The 19998-nt window shown below is 37.7% G+C and overlaps 2 protein-coding genes and 1 long non-coding RNA gene across 3 annotated transcripts in view; all 3 read right to left on the bottom strand.

The window, feature by feature from the left end:
* Positions 1 to 841, bottom strand: part of ALDH5F1 (aldehyde dehydrogenase 5F1) — an 83545-nt gene extending 82704 nt beyond the window's left edge. Inside the window, exon 1 of the mRNA XM_010270079.3 lies at positions 685 to 841. Within this exon, the coding sequence (XP_010268381.1) occupies positions 685 to 777 (93 nt within the window). The 5' untranslated portion in view covers positions 778 to 841. The remainder of the gene's footprint in view (positions 1 to 684) is intronic.
* Positions 842 to 6007: 5166 nt separating this feature from the next.
* On the bottom strand, positions 6008 to 9716 carry LOC148789794 (uncharacterized). The gene is made up of 3 exons (XM_088893777.1): positions 9149 to 9716; positions 8922 to 9070; positions 6008 to 7021 (listed from the first exon to the last, which is right to left on the bottom strand). Exons 1-3 carry the CDS (start codon positions 9714 to 9716, stop codon positions 6008 to 6010), a joined length of 1731 nt encoding a protein of 576 aa, XP_088749903.1.
* A 3513-nt stretch (positions 9717 to 13229) lies between these two features.
* LOC148789793 (uncharacterized) lies at positions 13230 to 13890 on the bottom strand. The gene is made up of 2 exons (XR_016079114.1): positions 13743 to 13890; positions 13230 to 13641 (listed from the first exon to the last, which is right to left on the bottom strand). It is a non-coding gene; the product is annotated as an uncharacterized LOC148789793 (long non-coding RNA).
* Between the last annotated feature and the right edge of the window lie 6108 nt (positions 13891 to 19998).

Genomic DNA, 19998 nt, shown 5'->3' with positions numbered 1-19998 from the left:
TCTAGCCCATTCTTTGGTAGATAGAAGGCTGTCTACTTAGTTTTTCATCCCTATTCTACATCCTTGATCATCCAAAGCCTCTCCTTTACCAAACTAGCCTACCACCACATCTAAAAGTTGTAGAACCCCCTAAACTGTCCTACATCAGATGGTCACCAGAAATAAAATACATAATTTGAAAATGCAGCAAATTTCTATATCCTAAATCAGTCCAAATATCCAAATATAATTTCAAATAAAGAATTGCCCTTTACAGGATGTAAGATTTTAATCCAACTGATCATGAGGGTCCATATTACACAACCGAAAAATAAAGCAAAATCCATAAGATTCATATAACAAGAAAAATAATGAAATAATAATGACACGGGATCATAGAGCTAGCAGAACCAATAGAAGAATCAATTGCGATAAATTCTGCACCTTTTCCGCATTTCCAGAGCCAAAATAACGAAAAGATTCGTCTCAGAGTATATGAAAGGAAGAAAATTGCACAACAGAATATGTCTCAATAAAGGAATCAGAAACCATTAACTAACTCACAAACAATTAAACCAAGTAATGACCCGAAAAAAGAATTGTGAACCTCAAACTAGACTCACGCAATCGAGAGAAAAAACAGAAGATAGAAAGGGAAGAAGAAGAAGAAGAAGAAGAAGAAGAAGAAGAAGAAGAAGAGATTGCCTGACGGACGGAACGATGAGTTTGGTAAACAGATGAAGCACAGGTGGTCGGAAAGAGTAACCGGCTGCGGAGAGCCATGCGGGAGAGCGACATTGGAACTCAGTCGGAATCAGAGTAGTGACGAAAAACCGAACTGAGAATTGAATAAATAAATATAGGGAAAATTTATGATGCGGCGGAGGTATGATACCAAAGAGATATGACCAATCAAAGCCACTCGTTGAATTTTGATAAATAGTTAAATACAACTTGATTGGTTATCATTTTGATGATACCAATTGATTGGTAACAAGTTTTTTTCAGTATCATGTTTTTGTGGGGTCATGATTAAACCCATATAGATATAATCAGCAACTTTAACCGGTTCATAATTGTCCGGAGTCAAGACGTCGCCTTCCGCGTGGGCGATTAGCCGCCGTTGGTGAACAAACTTTGGCCGTTTAGGAAAAACAGACCGGACGGTTTGAGACTAGAGAGTTTATATGACACGTTACGATGAGTGGGGGATGAAAAAGTAATGAAAATCAATATTCTTTTGACCAATAGGGGGTTTTTATACTTCAGTCCACCTCAGGTGGGATGAACCCTGACTGTGGATCGATGCCAAATATACTATCAGGATCATCTCACCTGTAGCTCAGATTTTTGAGGTGGATTGATCGATATTAATATTAAATCTACGGTCAGGATACGGTTTATAGAGGGGCTACTAATAGATTAGGAGGGGTATAATTTCAAATTTCTGTGATGAACTGCAGTCTATTTATTCCTAAAAAAAAGTATTATGTGCATCAAGCGACGAAATACTAATATGATTCCACAAGGGATGCTTAAGTCCCTTGGTGCTTGATCGAGATAGTCTCAAAAACGATGCGACCCATAAAAATAAAGAGTTATCAAATTGTTGTTTGAAAAACGTCTTGGACCATGCTAAGTAAAAATGAAATAGGGCCCAAGGGGGCAAAAGGCGATGATTCAATATCAAAAAAAAGTACTAATATGGTTTCATAAGCTATGTAAGTGATTATTATTAGTGAAACCTATTACACATTGAACCTTATCTAAGTCTTTTTTTTTTTGCCAAAACTACTTCATTAATAAGGCAAACAAGTTTTTAATACACATATCCCCTGGGTGGTGTCAATATATATGTCACCAGCCCCTTTACAAGCTTTATAAGCTAACACATGAGTCATTACATTGCCTATTTATATATAAACAATCAAAATAATGAAATTCTAATAACATGTCTATACACTAGTCGAGCACACGAGCATAAGTTTCTAAGACCATATTTTTTATGACAACATATTAGTCACTTGTTTTGCATCTATCACTAATAAAACCTCCTTTCATCCATGATCTAATGATAGTTGTAATGCTCTTGACATTGCTCGCCACTCTGCTTCCATGCTATTTGTTGCCCAACATTGTAACTCAACTGCATAGAGAACTTGGTTATTGCAGTCCACACAAATTAAGCCTGTAGCAGCTCTACCTGTTTGAGGGACAAAAGATCCATCTACCATCCATTTTGCTGCATATTTATCATGTACCAGTTGAGAGCAAGGTTCAAAATATTGATTCGCCTGATACGCCGGTAGGGGCATATCAGGCGTTTCGTTACTTGTTTTTTATCTTTTTATTTTTCAAAATTAGTTTAGGGGAGCTGGTCTAGGACCCTCCATCCCCTGAACCGGTTAGACCCCCGATACATCCACTATAGGGGCATATCGGAAGGGTCCCGGAATGATACGTATCAGCTGATACATAATGATACTTTGAACCTTGGTTGAGAGTGAATAACTTGTAATTCCTTGCATCCCAAGTCTGCCTTAGCACAATAGCAAATAGACCCGACATATCTGCCTTCTCAGTATTTTGATCAAGTCTAAAGGGTTTGCTCCTACTACTTTGCCACTAAAATACAAGCTGAGAGTGAATAATTTCTGTGTTTAATCCTAATTTTAAGGCCAACCATATGGCTTTAACAAAACAGCATGTGAAGAATAAGTGGCTTATCATTAGTTGATAATCCCTCTGTTGTTAGGGGTGGTAAGGCAAAGGGTGTTGGTCTCCCTAAAGGATAGAGGATGACCAGAGGTGTGTATGTGGAATGAATCTTAGTGAGGAGGGAGATATGTAACTACAAGGGAAGGGAGCAAGAAGGCTAAGAAGCAAGGATTCTCCTAATAGTCTTGAGATGAATCTCATGTGGAGGCTTTCAAGCCTCTCCCCTTTTATAGAGAGACCACCAAAGCTATAATGAGAAAGTACAAAAAGAGGCTTTTCTTACTCGGGAGGGGATCAGAATTCTCTAAGTACCTAATGAGTAAGCCTTATCGGGGTTTTGCTACATGTCCAGTGAGTATCTTCTGGGATTGGGATTTCCCCTCCCTTAGAACTCTCACGTGGTACGTTTTTGGCTAAGGAGCTTTCATGCTAACTTGCGGTCACATGTTGGGAGTAAAGCCCTTCAGGTGATGACATGGCTTGTTGTGATAGGGAGTTTATTATAGATCATCACAGCTGCTCGCGAGGTGAGCTCTGTTTGTTGAGGCTTTAAATAACCATGAGCCACATGTATAAGACATTACAGGCATGTATGATTGCATTTGTCACTCTTAAGTGATTCCAAGTCATTGCAAAGGCCTACAGTTGTGATTCTAAGGTGATTTCATCAACAAGCACAACGCCCATTGCATGTACTATGGTGGTCACCCCTATGTCATCACAATCTCTGCAATGCTGATCTACATAATGAACCACTGTTGTAATACTTGCACATTCCATGATCCATCTTGCATTAACAGTTCATTTACGGTTTTTTTGGCTTAGATATTCAGCCACACCATCTTTTAGAATTGGTTTTCCTCCAACCAAAGAAGGTATCAAAACATCATTTAAAAGGTTCACTTTAGTTCCATCCTTAATTTACCAACAAAACTCTTCTTTCATCTCATGCATTATTGATATAACGTGTTTCCACCATGTAGGATCCTTTTGCTTATTTTTTATTGTTGTATTGAGCTTTAAATCTCCATACCATTCCATTATTAACTTCACCCACCAATCTTCCCGATCTGTGAATAGTTTCTACACCTATTTACAAAATAGCTTGGTTCATTTTATGCACTTCTCTAAAACCCAATCCACCCTCACCTTTCATTTTAGAAAACTTGCTCCATCCAATATGATGCCAACTTTTCTTCTTTTTTTCTTTTCCTCCCCCACCCACCAAAACTGTCTCTAGATCTTCTTAAGCTTCTTAGTAACCATTCCATAATGTAGTTAGGTATAGCTTGAGCCACAACCTTAATAATAGTGGTTCTACCTGTTTAAGACAAAACAAGACATGAATTGAATTGGCATATTTTGCACAAAGTGGCCACTCTTGTACTCCAAGTTGGGACAATAAATTAATTGTGCTGAACCCATCTAACAACTGTCTCAATAATAACAAAGATTGAGGAGTTCGGGGGCATTGATCCAGTTAATAATTTAGTCTCAAATGAAATTAATTAGTTGTAATGTAAGGGGGGCGATTGCAACACCATGTCCTCAATTGAATTAGAATTCATAGTCCTATTGTTTGTTTTTTTATGGAGACCAGAGAAATACTAGATCATGCATAAAGAATTGTTAGAAGATTTAAGCATGATGATTACTTTCTTGTTGATCCTATTGGTTTTTCGGGGGGTTTTTGGATTCTCTAGGACTGAAGCCAATGTAATCTTTAGCTCTCCTTTGCTAATGATAGGTTGGCTCACTTTTTAGTTACTAAAGTTCATTCCAACAAAACATGGTGGTGCACTTTCATTTACGCTCTACCGAACAAAAATGAACAAAAACTATTTGGAATTGGATATATGAAATTGCAAATAACATAAAAGACCCGTGGTGTCTTGTTGGGGACTTCAATAACTTCAAATCCATCAATAACAAAAGAGGAGGTAGGGAACCACAGCCTAGTCAGATTTAGGCTTTTAATGATTTTATTAATGAGTGCAATCTGATGGTGCTAGAGATGAAAGGAAATCAATTCACATGGAAGAACAAAACTGTAATGGAGAGAAATGATTGGATTTTGTAAATGATTCGACGAGAGCTTTATTTCTAGATGTCATGTTTACTAACCTTCCATTCTTGGCATCAGATCACTCCCCACTTCTTTTGCACACCTTATGAACTACTAGAGTGGGTCTAAGCCTTTTAAATTTGAATCTATGTGGTGCATAGACCCTAAAATTACAGAGATTGTTAGTAGGGTTTGGAATGAAGAAGTGGATGGGTCCAAAGTAGTCCAATTTGTTAAAAAAGAGTAATAGCCTAGTCAAAGAACTAAAGGCTTGGAACAAAAACCATTTTGGAGATATTTTCAAAAAAAATGAAAATGCTAATGGATAGATTGGACGAGGTTCAAAAGAAAATGTATAAGGACCTAACAAATAATATTCTAGTTAATTTAGAAAGTACCCTCCAAAAGCAACTTGACAAAATCCTAGAGAGGGAGGAGGCCTATTGTGCTCAAAGATCACGATTGATTGGATCAAATTAGGTGATATAAATAATAAATTCTCCCACACTATGTGATGCAGCGTGGAAGCAATAAATCGGGTTAGCTATGCAAGCACCAGGCGGACACAAGGCTTCGTAGAGAAGCCGATGAGAGCTATACGTGGATCTCTAGAAGAGAGAGAAAAGTTGGCGAGAACTTGAATGTCTATTAGCTTGGAAATAAAAGTATTTATAATGCATCTGGAAAATTGTAGATTAACTAGGAAAGAAAAGTTGTAAGTGATCTAAACATCTAATCTTCTAGCTAGGATCGGAGTCTTCTTTGAGGTTGCCTTGATCTCTACCGTCCGATCTCCCTGGGTCTATCCATGCATGGGTTATCCTTTCTTCTTGGAATTATCTTGAATCTTGAATCTTGAATCTTGGAATTATCTTGAATCTTGGAATTATCCTTATCTTGCATGTGCCTCTTATCTTATGAGATGTCGCCTAGATGATGAGCTGGCCCTCCATCATTTTCCCCCACTTGGAAAGAACTCGACCCCGAGTCGTGACTGGGATATGCAAGTGTCGCCTCTGGTAGGTAGCGATGAATGTCAGCAACGTTAAATGTCTTCGAGATAAGCATTGTCATTGATTTTTCTCATGATCTTGTATGGGTCGTACTTCCGAGGTTGTAGCTTGTTATACTTTCCCACGGGAATCCGTTCCTTCCTCAAGAACACCATGACTTCATCACCGACATCAAACACTTGGTGCTGACAATGCTTGTCTGCCGCCATCTTGTACTTTGTGTTGGTTCGCTCTAGTTTCTACTGTACGGCTTCTTGGACGGACTGGATCTGTTCTGCAGAGGTACTGAGACCGGTACTCTGGGTAGCTTCACTAAGTCCAACGCATGATTAGGAACCTTCATGTATACAATGGAGAACGGAGATCTACCTGTAGAGCTGTGGACTGCATTATTGTAGGCGAACTCAGCCTGTGCTATGGCGAAATCCCACTGCTTCGGTCTCTCCCTACAGATACTACGGATCAAATTACCAAGGGTCCGGTTCACCACCTTCGTCTGTTCGTCCATCTGCGGATGGGCTGTACTGCTGAAGTTCAATGATGAGTCGAATAGCCTCCACAAGGTTATCCAGAAGTGACTTAAGAACCTCATATCTCGATCCGATGTGATGGTCATAGGTACCCCATGTAAACGAATACTCTCCTTGAAAAATATCTTAGTTGTCGCTGTTGCATCTGCGGTCTTCTTGCATGGGAGGAAATGTGCCATCTTGGAGAACCGGCCAACCACCACAAAGACGAAGTCCATATTTCTTGGGGTCTTTGGCAAGCCTAACACGAAGTCTATGAACAAGTTTTCCCAAATCGCAGTAGGAACAGGTAAAGGCATGTAGAGGCCAGTATTCAGGGTCTGTCCCTTAGCTGTTTGACAGACATAGCATCTACTCACAATAGTGGTCACATCTCTCCTTAATTTCGGCCAGTAGTAATGCCCCTTGACTGCTTCCATTGTTTTGTCCTTTCCAAGGTGTCCTACTAACTCACCCCCATGCAGATCCCTGATGATCTTTTCGCGGAGGGACGTGCAAGGGATGCATAGTTGTTCCCCTTTCATAAGGAACCCATCATGAATGTAGAAATCACCTGCTGGTTGTCGATTCATGCATTTTTCCCATACCTGTTGGAAGTCCTCATCCTGGGCGTACAGGTCCTTCAAGCACCCAAAACCCACAATTTCAACACTGAGAGTCTTGATGAGGGCTATACATCTACTAAGAGCATTGACCACTGTATTTTGCTGTCTAGCCTTATACATAATTTTGTATGGGAATTTATCAAGAAAAGCAAACCATCTGGCATGAAGGTCACTCCTCAACTATTTTTTTCTTACTGAGATACTTAAGAGCTTGGTGGTCGGTGTAAAGAACAAATTCTTTTGCAATCAAATAATGTTCCCATGTTTTCAATGCTCTAACTACAGCATAGAATTCTTTATCATAAGTAGACCACTTCCTCTTGGATTCACATAACTTTTCACTAAAGAAGGCAATGGGTCTCTTTTCTTGGGACAATACAGCACCTATGCCAACTCCACTGGCATCACATTCAACTTCAAATAATTTATCAAAACTTGGCAAGGCAAGGATAGGAGCAATGCAAAGTTTTTCTTTCATGAGAGCAAAACTCTACTCTTGTTCTCCTCCCCATTGAAACTTTCCCTTTTTCAAACACTCAGTAATGGGAGCTACAATACTACTAAAGTGTTTGATAAATTGTTTGTAGAAAGTTGCTAACCCATGGAAACGTCTTACATCCGTGACGCTTGATGGGGTCGGCCACTCCCTAATGGCTTTCACTTTTTCTTCATCCACCTTAATTCCATCCTTACTTATAATGGACCCTAGGAACAACAAATTATCTCTCATGAAAGTGCATTTCTTTAAATTAGCATATAATTTGTTTTCCCTTAACGCATTCAATACCTCCCTAATATGTCCAATGTGCTCAGTGACAAATTTGCTGTAAATCAAGATGTCATCAAAATATACCACAACAAATTTACCAATGAAAGGGTGCAGTACCTAATTCATTAGCCTCATGAAGGTGTTGGGTGCGTTGGTTAGTCCAAAGGGCATGACTAACCATTCGAACAGTCCATCTCTAGTCTTGAAGGCTGTCTTCCACTCGTCTCCGGGACGGATCCTGATTTGATGGTAATCACTCCTGAGATCGATTTTTGAAAAGACTACAGCTTCATCAAGTTGATCCAGCATGTCGTCCAGCTTGGGAATGGGAAATTTGTAGCCAATAATGATCTTGTTAATGAACCTGCTGTCGACAAACATTCTTCAACTCCCATCCTTTTTGGGTGTTAACAATGCTGATACTGCACAAGGACTCATGCTGACTTGAATATGCCCCTTTTTCAATAATTCTTCTACCTTCTCCCGTAAGATTTCATTTTCTTTAGGACTCATCCTGTAATGGGGTAGATTAGGTAGACTAGCACCAGGAACAAAATCAATATGGTGTTGGATATCTCGCATGGGTGGGAGTTCATTAGGTAACTCATCTGGAACTACGTCATGAAACTCATCAAGTAGTCCCTACACTTCCACTGGAATTTTGTTTTCCTCCAGTGATTCATTTATGCTTTCTCCCTTTACCACCACCAAGTGGACCTCGCGGGTATCCTTACATTCTCTTACAAATTCAGCATGGTGATGTGTAATGGTAAGGAAAATTTTCTCCTCTGTCTTTGGAGCCTTTGGGGAATTCTTTCCTACCATGGGCAATAAGGTGTAACGTACACCCTCTTTCTCGAGTTGGTAGGTATTCTTCTTACCCAGGTGTTTTGCATCTGTATCAAACTGCCAAGGCCTTCCTAACAAAATATGGCAAGCATCCATATCTACAATATCACAATATACTTCATCAGAGTACTTACCAATGGAGAATGGGACCTTGCAGCGTTCCTCCACCCGTACGCCGCCGAATTCCTTGATCCACCCAATTATGTATGGGTTCGGATGCTTCTCAGGAAGTAGGTGTAATTGTTGTACTACATTCTTACAAATAATATTTTCCTGACTGTCACTATCAATAATTAAATCAAATAATTTACCATGTACAGTGCATCTAGTGCGAAGCAGTCGGTGTCGTTGCGTGGTATCTTCGCTTCTTTGAGACAATATTAATTTTCTTACAACACAGGTATATTCTTCATGTTCATATGGACCTTCTTCGTCCTCCCCATCAGGTTCACAATATACTTCCTCTTCAACATCTTCCTCCTCCTCCCTCTCTACCATGTTAACCGCCTTCCTTCTGGGACAGTCACTGGACCTATGTCCCACTTCATTGCACTAAAAGCATTTAAAAGGAGTAGGTTTTGCATAGGGATTACTGGGTTTAGGGGGGTTGGAAGGGTTACCTCGAGTATTTCCTCCTGTGATAGCCTTACCGGCGTAAGCTGTACTCGTCGGGTTAGGAGGTTGTACTCCTGGGGCTGATTTGTTCTTATCAACTGTTGCCGGTTTGTTGTCGCTTCCACTGTATCGGTGATAATTATCACCTCGAGTCCTCTCTTGGAACATTAATTCAGCCTTCAAGGCTAGGTTCCTTGCTTCCTGTACACTAAGAACTATCTGGACGCTAATTTTGTCTTTGATAGCCGGTCTCAAACCGCTCAAATAACGGGTTGCTTGTTGGTTATCACTTTCAGATAGCTGATTTCGTTCAACCAATCTTAGAAATTCAAATGTATATTCATTGACACTTCTTGAACCCTGCACACATCGTTGATATGATTCAAACATATACTGCTCATAATCTGGGGGTAAAAATCTACCTCTTATTAGTTGTTTCATATGCCTCCAGGTTCGAACAGGACCTCTTCCTTCTCTGATCCGGGTCTCTCTCATGTGTTCCCACCAGACAGATGCGCCTCCCTTCAGTCGAAAAGCTACCAATTTCACCCTTCGTTCTTCTGGGATCTCCATATACTCGGAAACGGTCGACCTCTGTGATCCAATCTAGAAGTCCCTCTATATCCAGATCCCCACTAAAAGTAGGAATATCTACCTTGAGTTTAAATTAGTCATTATTCCGACGGGGATTAAAATTACCGGGGTTGCACCAATTTCTACCATTTCTGTCGTCGTCGGGATTAACTGGAGCAACACTGAGTTCTAGCTCATCGTCACTGTCATCGTCAAGAACAGGATGCCAGGGTACAGGATTGACGAGTGGTCTACCATGGTTGTCTCCTTCGATTGGATACGGATTCTCCTGGTTCCGTGGAACATCCTCCCGTAACAAGGTCCGCAGTTGTCCAGCGATCTCTGCCAACTGTTGCTCGATGTTACATGTGGCTGTGCGCTGCTCTTCGATTGCTCTCCAAACAGCTTGTAACCCCTGATCTCCGTCACGGGGTGGGTTGCTACTGCTACCGTCTTGGTTGGCCATCTGACTGGGCGAACTCCCTACTCTGATACCACCTGACGCAGTGTGGAAGCAATAAACCGGGCTGGCTATGCAAGCACCGGGCTGACACAAGGCTTCGTAGCGAAGCCGATGAGAGCTATACGTGGATCTCTAGAAGAGAGAGAAAAGTTGGTGAGAACTTGAATGTCTATTAGCTTGGAAATAACTGTATTTATAATACATCTGGAAAATTGTAGAGTAACAAGGAAAGAAAAGTTGTAAGTGATCTAAACATCTAATCTTCTAGCTAGGATCGAAGTCTTCTTTGAGGTTGCCTCGATCTCCACCGTCTGATCTCCCTGCGTCTATCCATGCATGGGTTATCCTTTCTTCTTGGAATTATCTTGAATCTTGAATCTTGGAATTATCCTTATCCTTCATGTGCCTCTTATCTTATGAGTTGCCGCCTAGATGATGAGCTAGCCCTCCATCACTATGACAACCATTAGGAAATATCCAAATAAAACTTTGAGAGTTAAAAATGAGACAGAGTTTTGGTTGAGTGACAACTCGAACATAGCAAACTATTTCACTAAAAAATATGAGTAAAGATTTAAATTAGAAGGTAGCAGTGGAACCCGAGGTTTTGAGGATCAAAACTCATCCTAATTATGTTTGCAAATTAAATAAAGCTCTTTATGGACTTCGTCAACCCCCTCGAGCTTGGTTTCCCAGACTCAATAGCAAATTACATGATCTTGACTTCAAAAGCTTACAGTGCCTAATGTTTCTCTCTATATTTTGGTATATGTTGATGGTATTATTGTTATTGGTTCTTCTGCTTCTCATGTCTCTTAGCTTATTCGGATTTGTCTCAATGTTTTTCTCTTAAGGATCTTGGTTCTCTTCACTACTTTCTTGGTGTAGAGGCACACCAAGACAAGACTGAGTTGTTTCTTAATGGCGCTACATTCTCGATCTTTTGTAGAAGACCAATCTTGTAGCTTCTAAGCCGTTATCCACTCCCATGGCACTTGCATCTAGATTGTTGAAGTTTCGAGGAGAGCCTCTATCTGATCACACTCAATATTGCAGCATTGTTGGTGCTTTGCAGTATGTTATCTTGACCTGGCCGGATGTGTCATTTGTAGTAAACAAGACATTCTAGTTTCTTCAAAATCCTACTGATGATCATTGGGTGGCTATAAAACATATTCTCTATATTACTAGAAGTGTAAATCAGGTTGTGCCGCCTGCGGCCTGGCACGATGGTTTGTGCCATGTTGGGCCTAGGGTTTTAGGTCCGCAGGTCAGGCCAGCACAACACGACCAAGCGGGCCGTTCCGCTTGTAGCCCGCGTGCCGGCATGGCCCAGCACGACCCATATATGTTATTTATATATATAATATAATATATTAAATATTATAATTATATAATAATATATAGTATATAATATATTAATAAAATAAATAATTGTTTTCAATTTTATTATACTAATTTATTTAATTATTGTATATATAAGCAATTGTATACATCAAAATTCATATAACATTAAAATTATAAGTTTTTTTTTTCAATTTTTGAAATAAATAGGCAAAATTAGCTTTGGCTCGGTCCATGGCTTGGATTGGGCCAAGGCTTGGCCCACGGGCCAGCCTGGCTCGCGGCATGGCACAACATGACACGACATAGGCCCGCATAGGCTTGGGTTGTGGGTTGTGCTAGGTCGACCCCCCAAGTTATCCCAAGGGAGGGCGGCACGGCATGAGACGCATGGCACAACTTGTTTTACACCTCTATATATTACCTCAAAGGTACAATTGATTTTGGGCTCTTGTTTGTTGTTAATTCTCTTGGATCTCTAGTGGCATACTTTGATGCTAACTGTGCCGGTTGTCCTGATGATCACCATTCTATTGGTGGTTATGGTATTTTTCTTGGATCTCATTTGATTTCCTAGAATGCCAAGAATGAACCCACCATTGCCCGTTCTAGCACCGAAGATGGGTTTTGTTCCTTAGCTAATACTACAACTGAGTTGTTATGGCTTCAGTCTCTCTTACACGATTTGGGAGTACATCATCCCTCTCTGCCTGTTATCTATTGTAAAGTCGATAACAAAGCACATTGAAGTTGATTTTTATTTTTTGTGAGACCACATTCTTTGCAAAAGTCTAGTGGTGAAGTACACCTCTACTGATGATCAACTTGCTGATGTATTTACAAAACCTTTCTCTTCCACCCGATTTGACTTCCTACTATCTAAGCTTCATGTGCTTCCAATCCAATTTTGCTTAACGAGGCATGTTTCTTTCCAATTTCTTTCCTTTATCATTATTTTATTCTTTAGTATATATTGTACTCAAATCTCTCTAGTCGACATATACAAGAAATACAAGCTCTATGCGTCATTCCTTCTCACTCTCATAGAGTGTTATTTAGTTCTTCAACTCAGATGAAGGACTTGTCCAATAGAGGTCTGACATACCAGCATGTTTATGATGAGGCAAACCTAGTGACGGATTGGTTGGCTCATGAGGCTCAAACTTCTTCGACGGACTCCTTGGCGCTTGGTTTATCTTCTCTCCCCCCTTTCTTATTGCTTATTTGTTTTGCTGATTTTTGGGGATGTATTGCTACCCCCATTCTGTATATCCCCTTCTGATTTTTATCAAAAATTAATAAAAAAAAATTCACATTCTCACATTTGTTACCAGTCACAATCAACAATGGCTTCGGCCTTGTACTCGGTTGGCATCCCTCCCATCTGGCCTGTCCTCGACCCCATTGAAGGAGGAGGATAATGGTTCATATCGGGTTTTAAAAACTAGTACCAAAAAAATATCATATTTTAAAAATCAAAATAATTTGCTTGTTTTATATTATTCCTTCCAAATCATATATGTATATGTATTTTCCATTGTTTTTTGACAATGCACAATTGGGGCACTCTGCATTTCCTACCCTACCCACAAACTGTTCTCACCCCCCCCCCCCCCTATCCACAAGACAGTAGTCACAGTTTGTGGGTAGGGTAGGAGTTGAAACAAAAACAACTTCAACACCAGAAAAAAGTTAGCAGGTGAATCTTAAGTCAAGATCCAAACTCTCATCTATTATCTTGGAATCATACATTTTATTATTACATGGCGAAATTTATCATGCAGTACAAATTTGATGCATTATCTTCAAAACATGGATCAGCATTCATCATCATAATCTGCTATCCTCTTTATATAGTATAATATATTAGTCCATAGAAAATGCTTATTTGTATCAACTCATATGGTACCCTCTATGGAGGGCAGTTACTGTTCTTACAAGTTTCTTTATCTGGGAAACATGTCTTAAGTTCAAGGGAGCAACACCAGCAGGCATGCCCATCCAAAAAGCGGCAACTCCGCTGCTTGATACATGGACCAATCTTTATCTTCACACCTCCATTGGCAACAGGAGCTAATTCTGAAATTTCGTCTTCTTCTGTTAGATTATCCCTGGAGCCTGTTTATCAGAAGAAAGAAGGAAGAGAAAAATTAAACATGAGATGAAAGTAGAAATGAACCTCTATTTGAAAACGTCATTGACTAAAGCATTGAGCTTACATTGATGAACAGAAGAGAGAGTCATCAGAAGGACGAAGAGGAGAACCCACTGCATGCAAATGGACTTAAAAGTTGCCATGGGTGAGAGAGGTAGAAGTGTTCTGATTTTCATAGGGGAAATACGAAGCTCTTTAAAGCATTAATTGAAGCTTCCAAAACAAATTGAAGGGTTTACGTAGTGAATTTGAATACGAAATTTAAAGTAGTGTACTACTATATATCCCATGAATTAATGAGCTGATGAAGAGATCTTTTTCTCCAAGTAGAATAAGATGTAGACATGCTGCAGAAGTCTTCTTTACGGAATAGAAGATGAAGTTTTTGTACTCTCACGGGAACAAGTAATTGTAACCTTTTATATCTCCCAAAGCAGAAATAACTTCCCTTGCTTTTGAAGTTGTCAAACACATACTGCATGCGTGTGATTAATCAGAAAGGAAAAAGAAAAATTTAGGGTGTTAATATTGACATCCCATATTTTGCTATTGTTGGTTGTTGCTCCCTTTAAACAATTTTCAATTTTCATCTCAATGGAAAATGCAACCAGAGGAGTGGTAATCATGGTTTTCAAAACCGGACTGGACTGTACGGTTGAATTGGAATCAGGTGACCGGTTCCGTTTTATCCTAGAACTGTTTTTTGACCAAAAAATCATTGATTAGGTCAGCAAATCGCTGACCCGGGTGATCAAACCATTCAAACCATCCAACAGTTTTGGCCATTTTTTATTTTTTATTTTTTTATCAGAATGGACCGTCTATTAGGTTTGAACGATTGGACTGTTCGACCTGAGAACCGGACTCCTGACCAGTTTGTTGTCCGATTCAATTTTAGAAACCTTGGTGGTAATAGCAAATAAGAACTAGGTCCCATTTGATCCATAGAATAGTGGAATAATCTTATTCCTATGGAATGGCATTTCTCTATTTAAGGGAATTAATGGCCATTCCCTCCCCCTCCTTTGGGATGATTCCATTTCCAAAAGATTTCGATTCTGATTTTGATTCTAATTTCGACTGCGAATTAAACGTATACTAGTGCTCAAACTCTAATAACAGAAATAACAGATAAAAGGGCTCACATTTAAAGTATGAATAGAAGATTGGTGTCATGTGGGAAAGAGAGGTGGAGACGGGAGAGATGGAAATGCTAATTTTATTCAGTAACACCCACTGCTGATTTGTTTGTTTCTTTGTTTGTTATGCAATAATATTTATTTAGGTGGGCGGTATGGAGATAACTCTTTAATTTGTTAGCAGTGCCCCAGGTATACCTCAGTCTGATGTAAGGAGAATTCCTCCCTGTTAATAGTATACAACATCAGCGAGTATCCTAAATCCCAAGGCATAAGTTGCCACTAGGATTGCAAATGGGTCGGATTTCACCTTTTTTTTGCCACTAATTTGATTTCACATTTGAGATATTTGACTTTCAATTTGAATCCAAATGGTTGGGTTTGGTTTGATTACAAATAATAGTATCTAATTTTATGAATATATATTTGTAAATAATTATAAACTTTTTCGTTTGGAAAAGCAATTTCTTGTGGGCATTGTTGAAGTTGAAAACAGGCAGGTTTAGAAACTGTACAGATAATGAAAATTCGAATGCAATATGTATAGAGATGAATGAGCGGAGATGTGAGCAATGAGCAATCCAGGAAACCATGTATGTTACTTTTGACCATCCACCAGGGGATCGTAGCCCTTTATGATTATGAATAAATGTGAACGTGCGTTGAATATGGTAGTTTCGAATGACAAGAATGTATACTGATCGGATCATTGTAGGCCTGATTTGATTTGATCCAAATATTTGATTTGATTGAATATCATAATACATATTTGAATAAATAAATAACATATATACATATATATTATATATAAATAAAAAAATATATAACATATATATCGGATCAGATCCTTTTAGATTGGATAGAGGGTGATTTAAATTCGATCTGATCTGAAAATCCGAAATAGGGATATTTGAATTCAATAATATAGAATCGGACTTTGGACCAGATCATAATCCGATCCATTTGCATCCCTAATAATAAAAACACAATAATATGGTGACCTAAGTATATGAACCATTGAATAGTTTGACCTAGTTTGTGGGGTCACAAGTTAAACATTAATTCTCTTTTTCTTGATTTTGTATTTTATTTTCATCATTAATGTATTTACTAAATTTATACTTTGGATATAACGAATACATAAACATAAATTTTATTTTTTAAATTTTTTATAATTTACTATATTTTTATCTACTTTTTTTTAATTTTTATTATTTAATTATGACATCATGGTATACTCATTTGACCTAGATGGTTGAACCGTTGTTCCACTGCTTGCATGGATAGAAAATTGGTTTACTCTTGGGTAAGTTTTATTGTATTCCATTTTCATTATTAGTAAAAGCAAATCTTATTTTGGTTTGATATGATGAATATATAATATCAGAGATGTGCTGAAATGTTTTTCTACAAAACTTCTATACTTCTTTATTTGTGTTTTTTTGCATCCCTATATTTTTAGATATTTAATATTTAATAATGACATCATGTGTCTATTTGGTCCAAAAGGTTGGACCATTGAATCACCATCTAAATAGGAAAATTGTTTCATTTTTAGATCAAATTTAAATTTTGTATTTCATTTACATCATCAATTTTAAATTGTGTTTATTTGTGTATACTTTTTGTATTTTATATTTTAAATTTTTTAGTATTTAATTATGTCATAAAGAGTTGACCTATTTGACTCAAATGGTTGAATTGATTATCCACCACTTAATAAAAGGGTTTTATTTATGGGTTGTTTTAAAAATATAGGGTTCATACCATTGAAATTATTGTTCATGGCTTTAGTTAGTCAAATTAAATGATGAGAAATAAAGGTAACTTGAACATAGGATTTAATGAGAAAGAATAGGAGTTAATACTATAAATATAGGTTTGAATGTGAGGGAATAAAATGAATTTTATACTTGCATTCAAATTACAGTTTCTACCCTCAAAATAAAGATGGACTAAATTAAAAAAGAAGGCCATTTCAGTTAAGAAAAATTCCAGAAACAATGAGGAGTTATTTCCATTTTTTATAGTAGTATAGATATAGATATGGGTCTAAGTTTGTTTGAAGGTATTGAAGCTCAGGCTTGATTATTGGTTAGCTCTAAATTTAGGTTGGGACCTTCTCCATATTGCCAATTGGGCTCCAATAGCCGTTGGTAGTGCTTCTTTTAAGCGCTTATTGGGCTTATTGCTTATAAGATTCCAAAAGCACCTAAAAAGATCCAAAAAGGCGTTTGGTAAAAAAAAACCCAAAAAAGTGCATTTCACCCAAAAAGCCCGTTTAGACAAAGGTTGGAAATTCTAGGCTTATTGATAGGGGTGTCAATGGACCAGTTTTGGATTGGACCCTATCCAAACCAAAATCAATTTGCATGGATTGAACAGACCAACAAGTCATATTGAATTAGACCAGTCCAGACTTAATGGTCGAAAGTATTTATTGGATTGGATCAGACCTAGTCCATCCACAATGAATTTATATTGGATCGAGTTGGATTTAACCAATATCTGGTCCATTGATAGAAGATAAGAATATAGGTGTCAGTGGATCAGGTTTAACTTAGAATTAATTTAAATTAAAATAAATTTGAACAGATTGGATGGTCCAAACATTGAATTGGAGCGGTCCAAAATGGTCCAAAATATTCATTGGATTGGATTAGACCTAGTCCATTTGTAATGAACTCACATTGGACTAGATTGGATTGGACCAAACACTCAGAAACTATTTATTTAAAAAGCCCATTGAGAAACAATAAGTATTTCCAAACACCACCTAAGTACAACAATTTAGGGTTCATATGAATTATGCAAAGTACCTAATGTATATCTGTTAGGAGAAGTTTGCTGAGCTTTCCCAAACATGAAGGAAAGGTCAACCATATTGGTCTCGGGTTTGGGACTACAGAAACGAGTTCAGCTTCTATCAGGGCAACACCTGTTCGAGCAGCTTTTACAGCTTTACATTAGGAATATCTCCACACTCATGTGCTTTATTTCATTTCATGGGGAGATATTCCCTATGCAAGATTGAAAGAGGCTGTTGGGACGGTGTGAACATTGTTCTCACCATTTTTCAACAAGATTAGTTGATGCATAACATTTCATTTCACCGTTTAAACGAGCAAGTAAAACTAAAATGAGAACAGAGAGACTAAGCATAGGGCAGGGTGTTGAGTCCAATATCCAAGGAATTTGGGCTCACAATGGCTCAATTAGGGAGGGGTGCAAATGGCCTACCACTGACCCAGTAAGAGTTGGAGGAGAATCTAGTGAGTATTCCAGCAATAGTCTCTTATGCAAAAATATTTTAATAAAAATAAACAAAACTATCAAATAAATATTTATTTTATAGATAAATAATAACATAAAAAACTTGGTTGTGTATGCGAGTATAGTATAGAGATGATGACTTATTCTCCATGAAGGACATTGGATTTTCGGACATGTTAAGTATTGGCAAATAAGGATTTGAGGACCGACACACCAAAGGGTACTGCAGCCATGTAGAGGACGAGCGTCACCGTGAAGATTGTGGGTTACTGTCCTCCTGGTTGCCAAGGAGCCATCAATCTGTCTTAACTCTCAAGAAGCCTTTGACATGATTGCCGATCCGGATGCCGGAAAAATACACATTGAAATTTGAATATAACCAGTAAGTTGCTGTACTGGTTATATAACCAATTTTGAGAGAATAATCATTTCTCTTAAGATTGCCGTGTGACAGAAATGGGTTGGGTTGACCTATATATTAGAAAAAACATTTTTGAGAGAATAATCTCTCTCAAGATTGTCACGTGACAAAAAAACGGGTTAGATCAACCCGTATATCCGAAAATGCAAAAATTATAGATAAATGCAGAAAGTAGCAGAAAATGCAAAAAATACCAAAAATTGCAGAAAATTAAGAAAATACCAGAAAATTACAAAAAATGCAGAAAAAGACAAGAAAATTGTAGAAAATATAGAACTTTTGCAGAAAAAAATCAGAATAAAAATGCAAAGAAATACTAGAAAATTGCAGGGAATGCATGAAAACACTAGAAAAATGTAGAAATTATGCAGAAAAGCACCAAAAAATTGTAGAAAATGCAGAAAAATACCAAAAAATTACAGAAAATGCAGAAAATGCAAAAGAATGCATAACTTTTATAAAAGTGCTTTCGTAAAAGTACTTTATAAAAGTACTTCTGTAAAAGTGATTTCATAAAAGTACTTCGCAAAAGTGCTTTTGTAAAATTACTTTTGCAAAAGTGCTTTTATGCTTTCATAAAAGTGCTTTCGTGTAAAGTACTTTTATAAAAGTGCTTTCGTGTAAAAGTACTTTTGTAAAGTGCTTTTATGCTTTCATAAAAGCATTTCCATAAAAGTACTTTCAGAAAGTGCTTTCATGTAAAAGTGCTTTTGTAAAAGTACTTTTATAAAAGTGCTTTTGTGTAAAAGTACTTTTGTAAAAGTGCTTTTGTGTAAAAGTACTTTTGTAAAAGTGCTTTCGTACAAGTACTTTTCATAAAATTACTTTATAGGATGTGTGTGTGCTAAGAGACATGAGTTTGAGTCACTTCAACTATTGTATTTTTGAGATTTGGCGAGTATGGATCCAACCCATCCTGACCCGCACGACCCAACCCACCCTAATCCTAATGGGTACCCTCAACCCAACCCACCCTGACCCTTTTCCACTGATCCTAATGGGTTATTCGATCCATATTGACATGCCAATAGAATGGGTGGGTTCTAAGGTGGGTGGGCCAAATGGGTTGGGGTCAAGATTGCTAGCCCTAACCACACCCCTAACCACACCACTAAACACTTATTGGTGTTTAGAAAATAAGCCTGAAATAAGTGCTTATTTTAAAAATAAGGGCTTAATTTTTAAGCTCAAATTTCTAGCTTTTTTTTTAAATGCTTATACAATAAAGCACTTATTTAATTTTTTTCCAAAATTATCCCTAGTTGAATTTTAAAAGACCACTTATAAAACTATTCGTAGTTTAATTTTATGAAGTACTTTCATAAAAGTACTTCTGTAAAAGTGCTTTTATAAAAGCACTTCCGTAAAAGTGCTTTTATTAAAGTGTTTTTGTAAAAGTGCTTTTAAAAGTAGTTCCATAAAAGTGTTTTTTAAAAGTACTTTCATAAAAAGTTCTTTTATTAAAGTGCTTTCATTAAATTTGAACA

This window comes from Nelumbo nucifera, chromosome 8, assembly GCF_055504915.1.
Source record: "Nelumbo nucifera cultivar China Antique chromosome 8, China Antique-T2T, whole genome shotgun sequence".
In the NCBI taxonomy this organism is placed as follows: domain Eukaryota; kingdom Viridiplantae; phylum Streptophyta; class Magnoliopsida; order Proteales; family Nelumbonaceae; genus Nelumbo; species Nelumbo nucifera.
Note: the sequence above shows the minus strand (reverse complement) of the source record. Positions and strands in the feature narration are given on the sequence as shown.

Bases quoted from the DNA above. Each gene is read 5' to 3' on its own strand.
- LOC148789794 (XM_088893777.1), bottom strand. From the start codon at position 9,716: ATGGAGATCCCAGAAGAACGAAGGGTGAAATTGGTAGCTTTTCGACTG. The intron at 9,071-9,148 runs GTAACCCTTCCA...AGTGCAATGAAG, and splicing joins CACAGGAGGAAATACTCGAG to TGGGACATAGGTCCAGTGAC. The intron at 7,022-8,921 runs GTAAGAAAATTA...ATTATGTATAAG, and splicing joins ATGAAGAATATACCTGTGTT to GCTAGACAGCAAAATACAGT.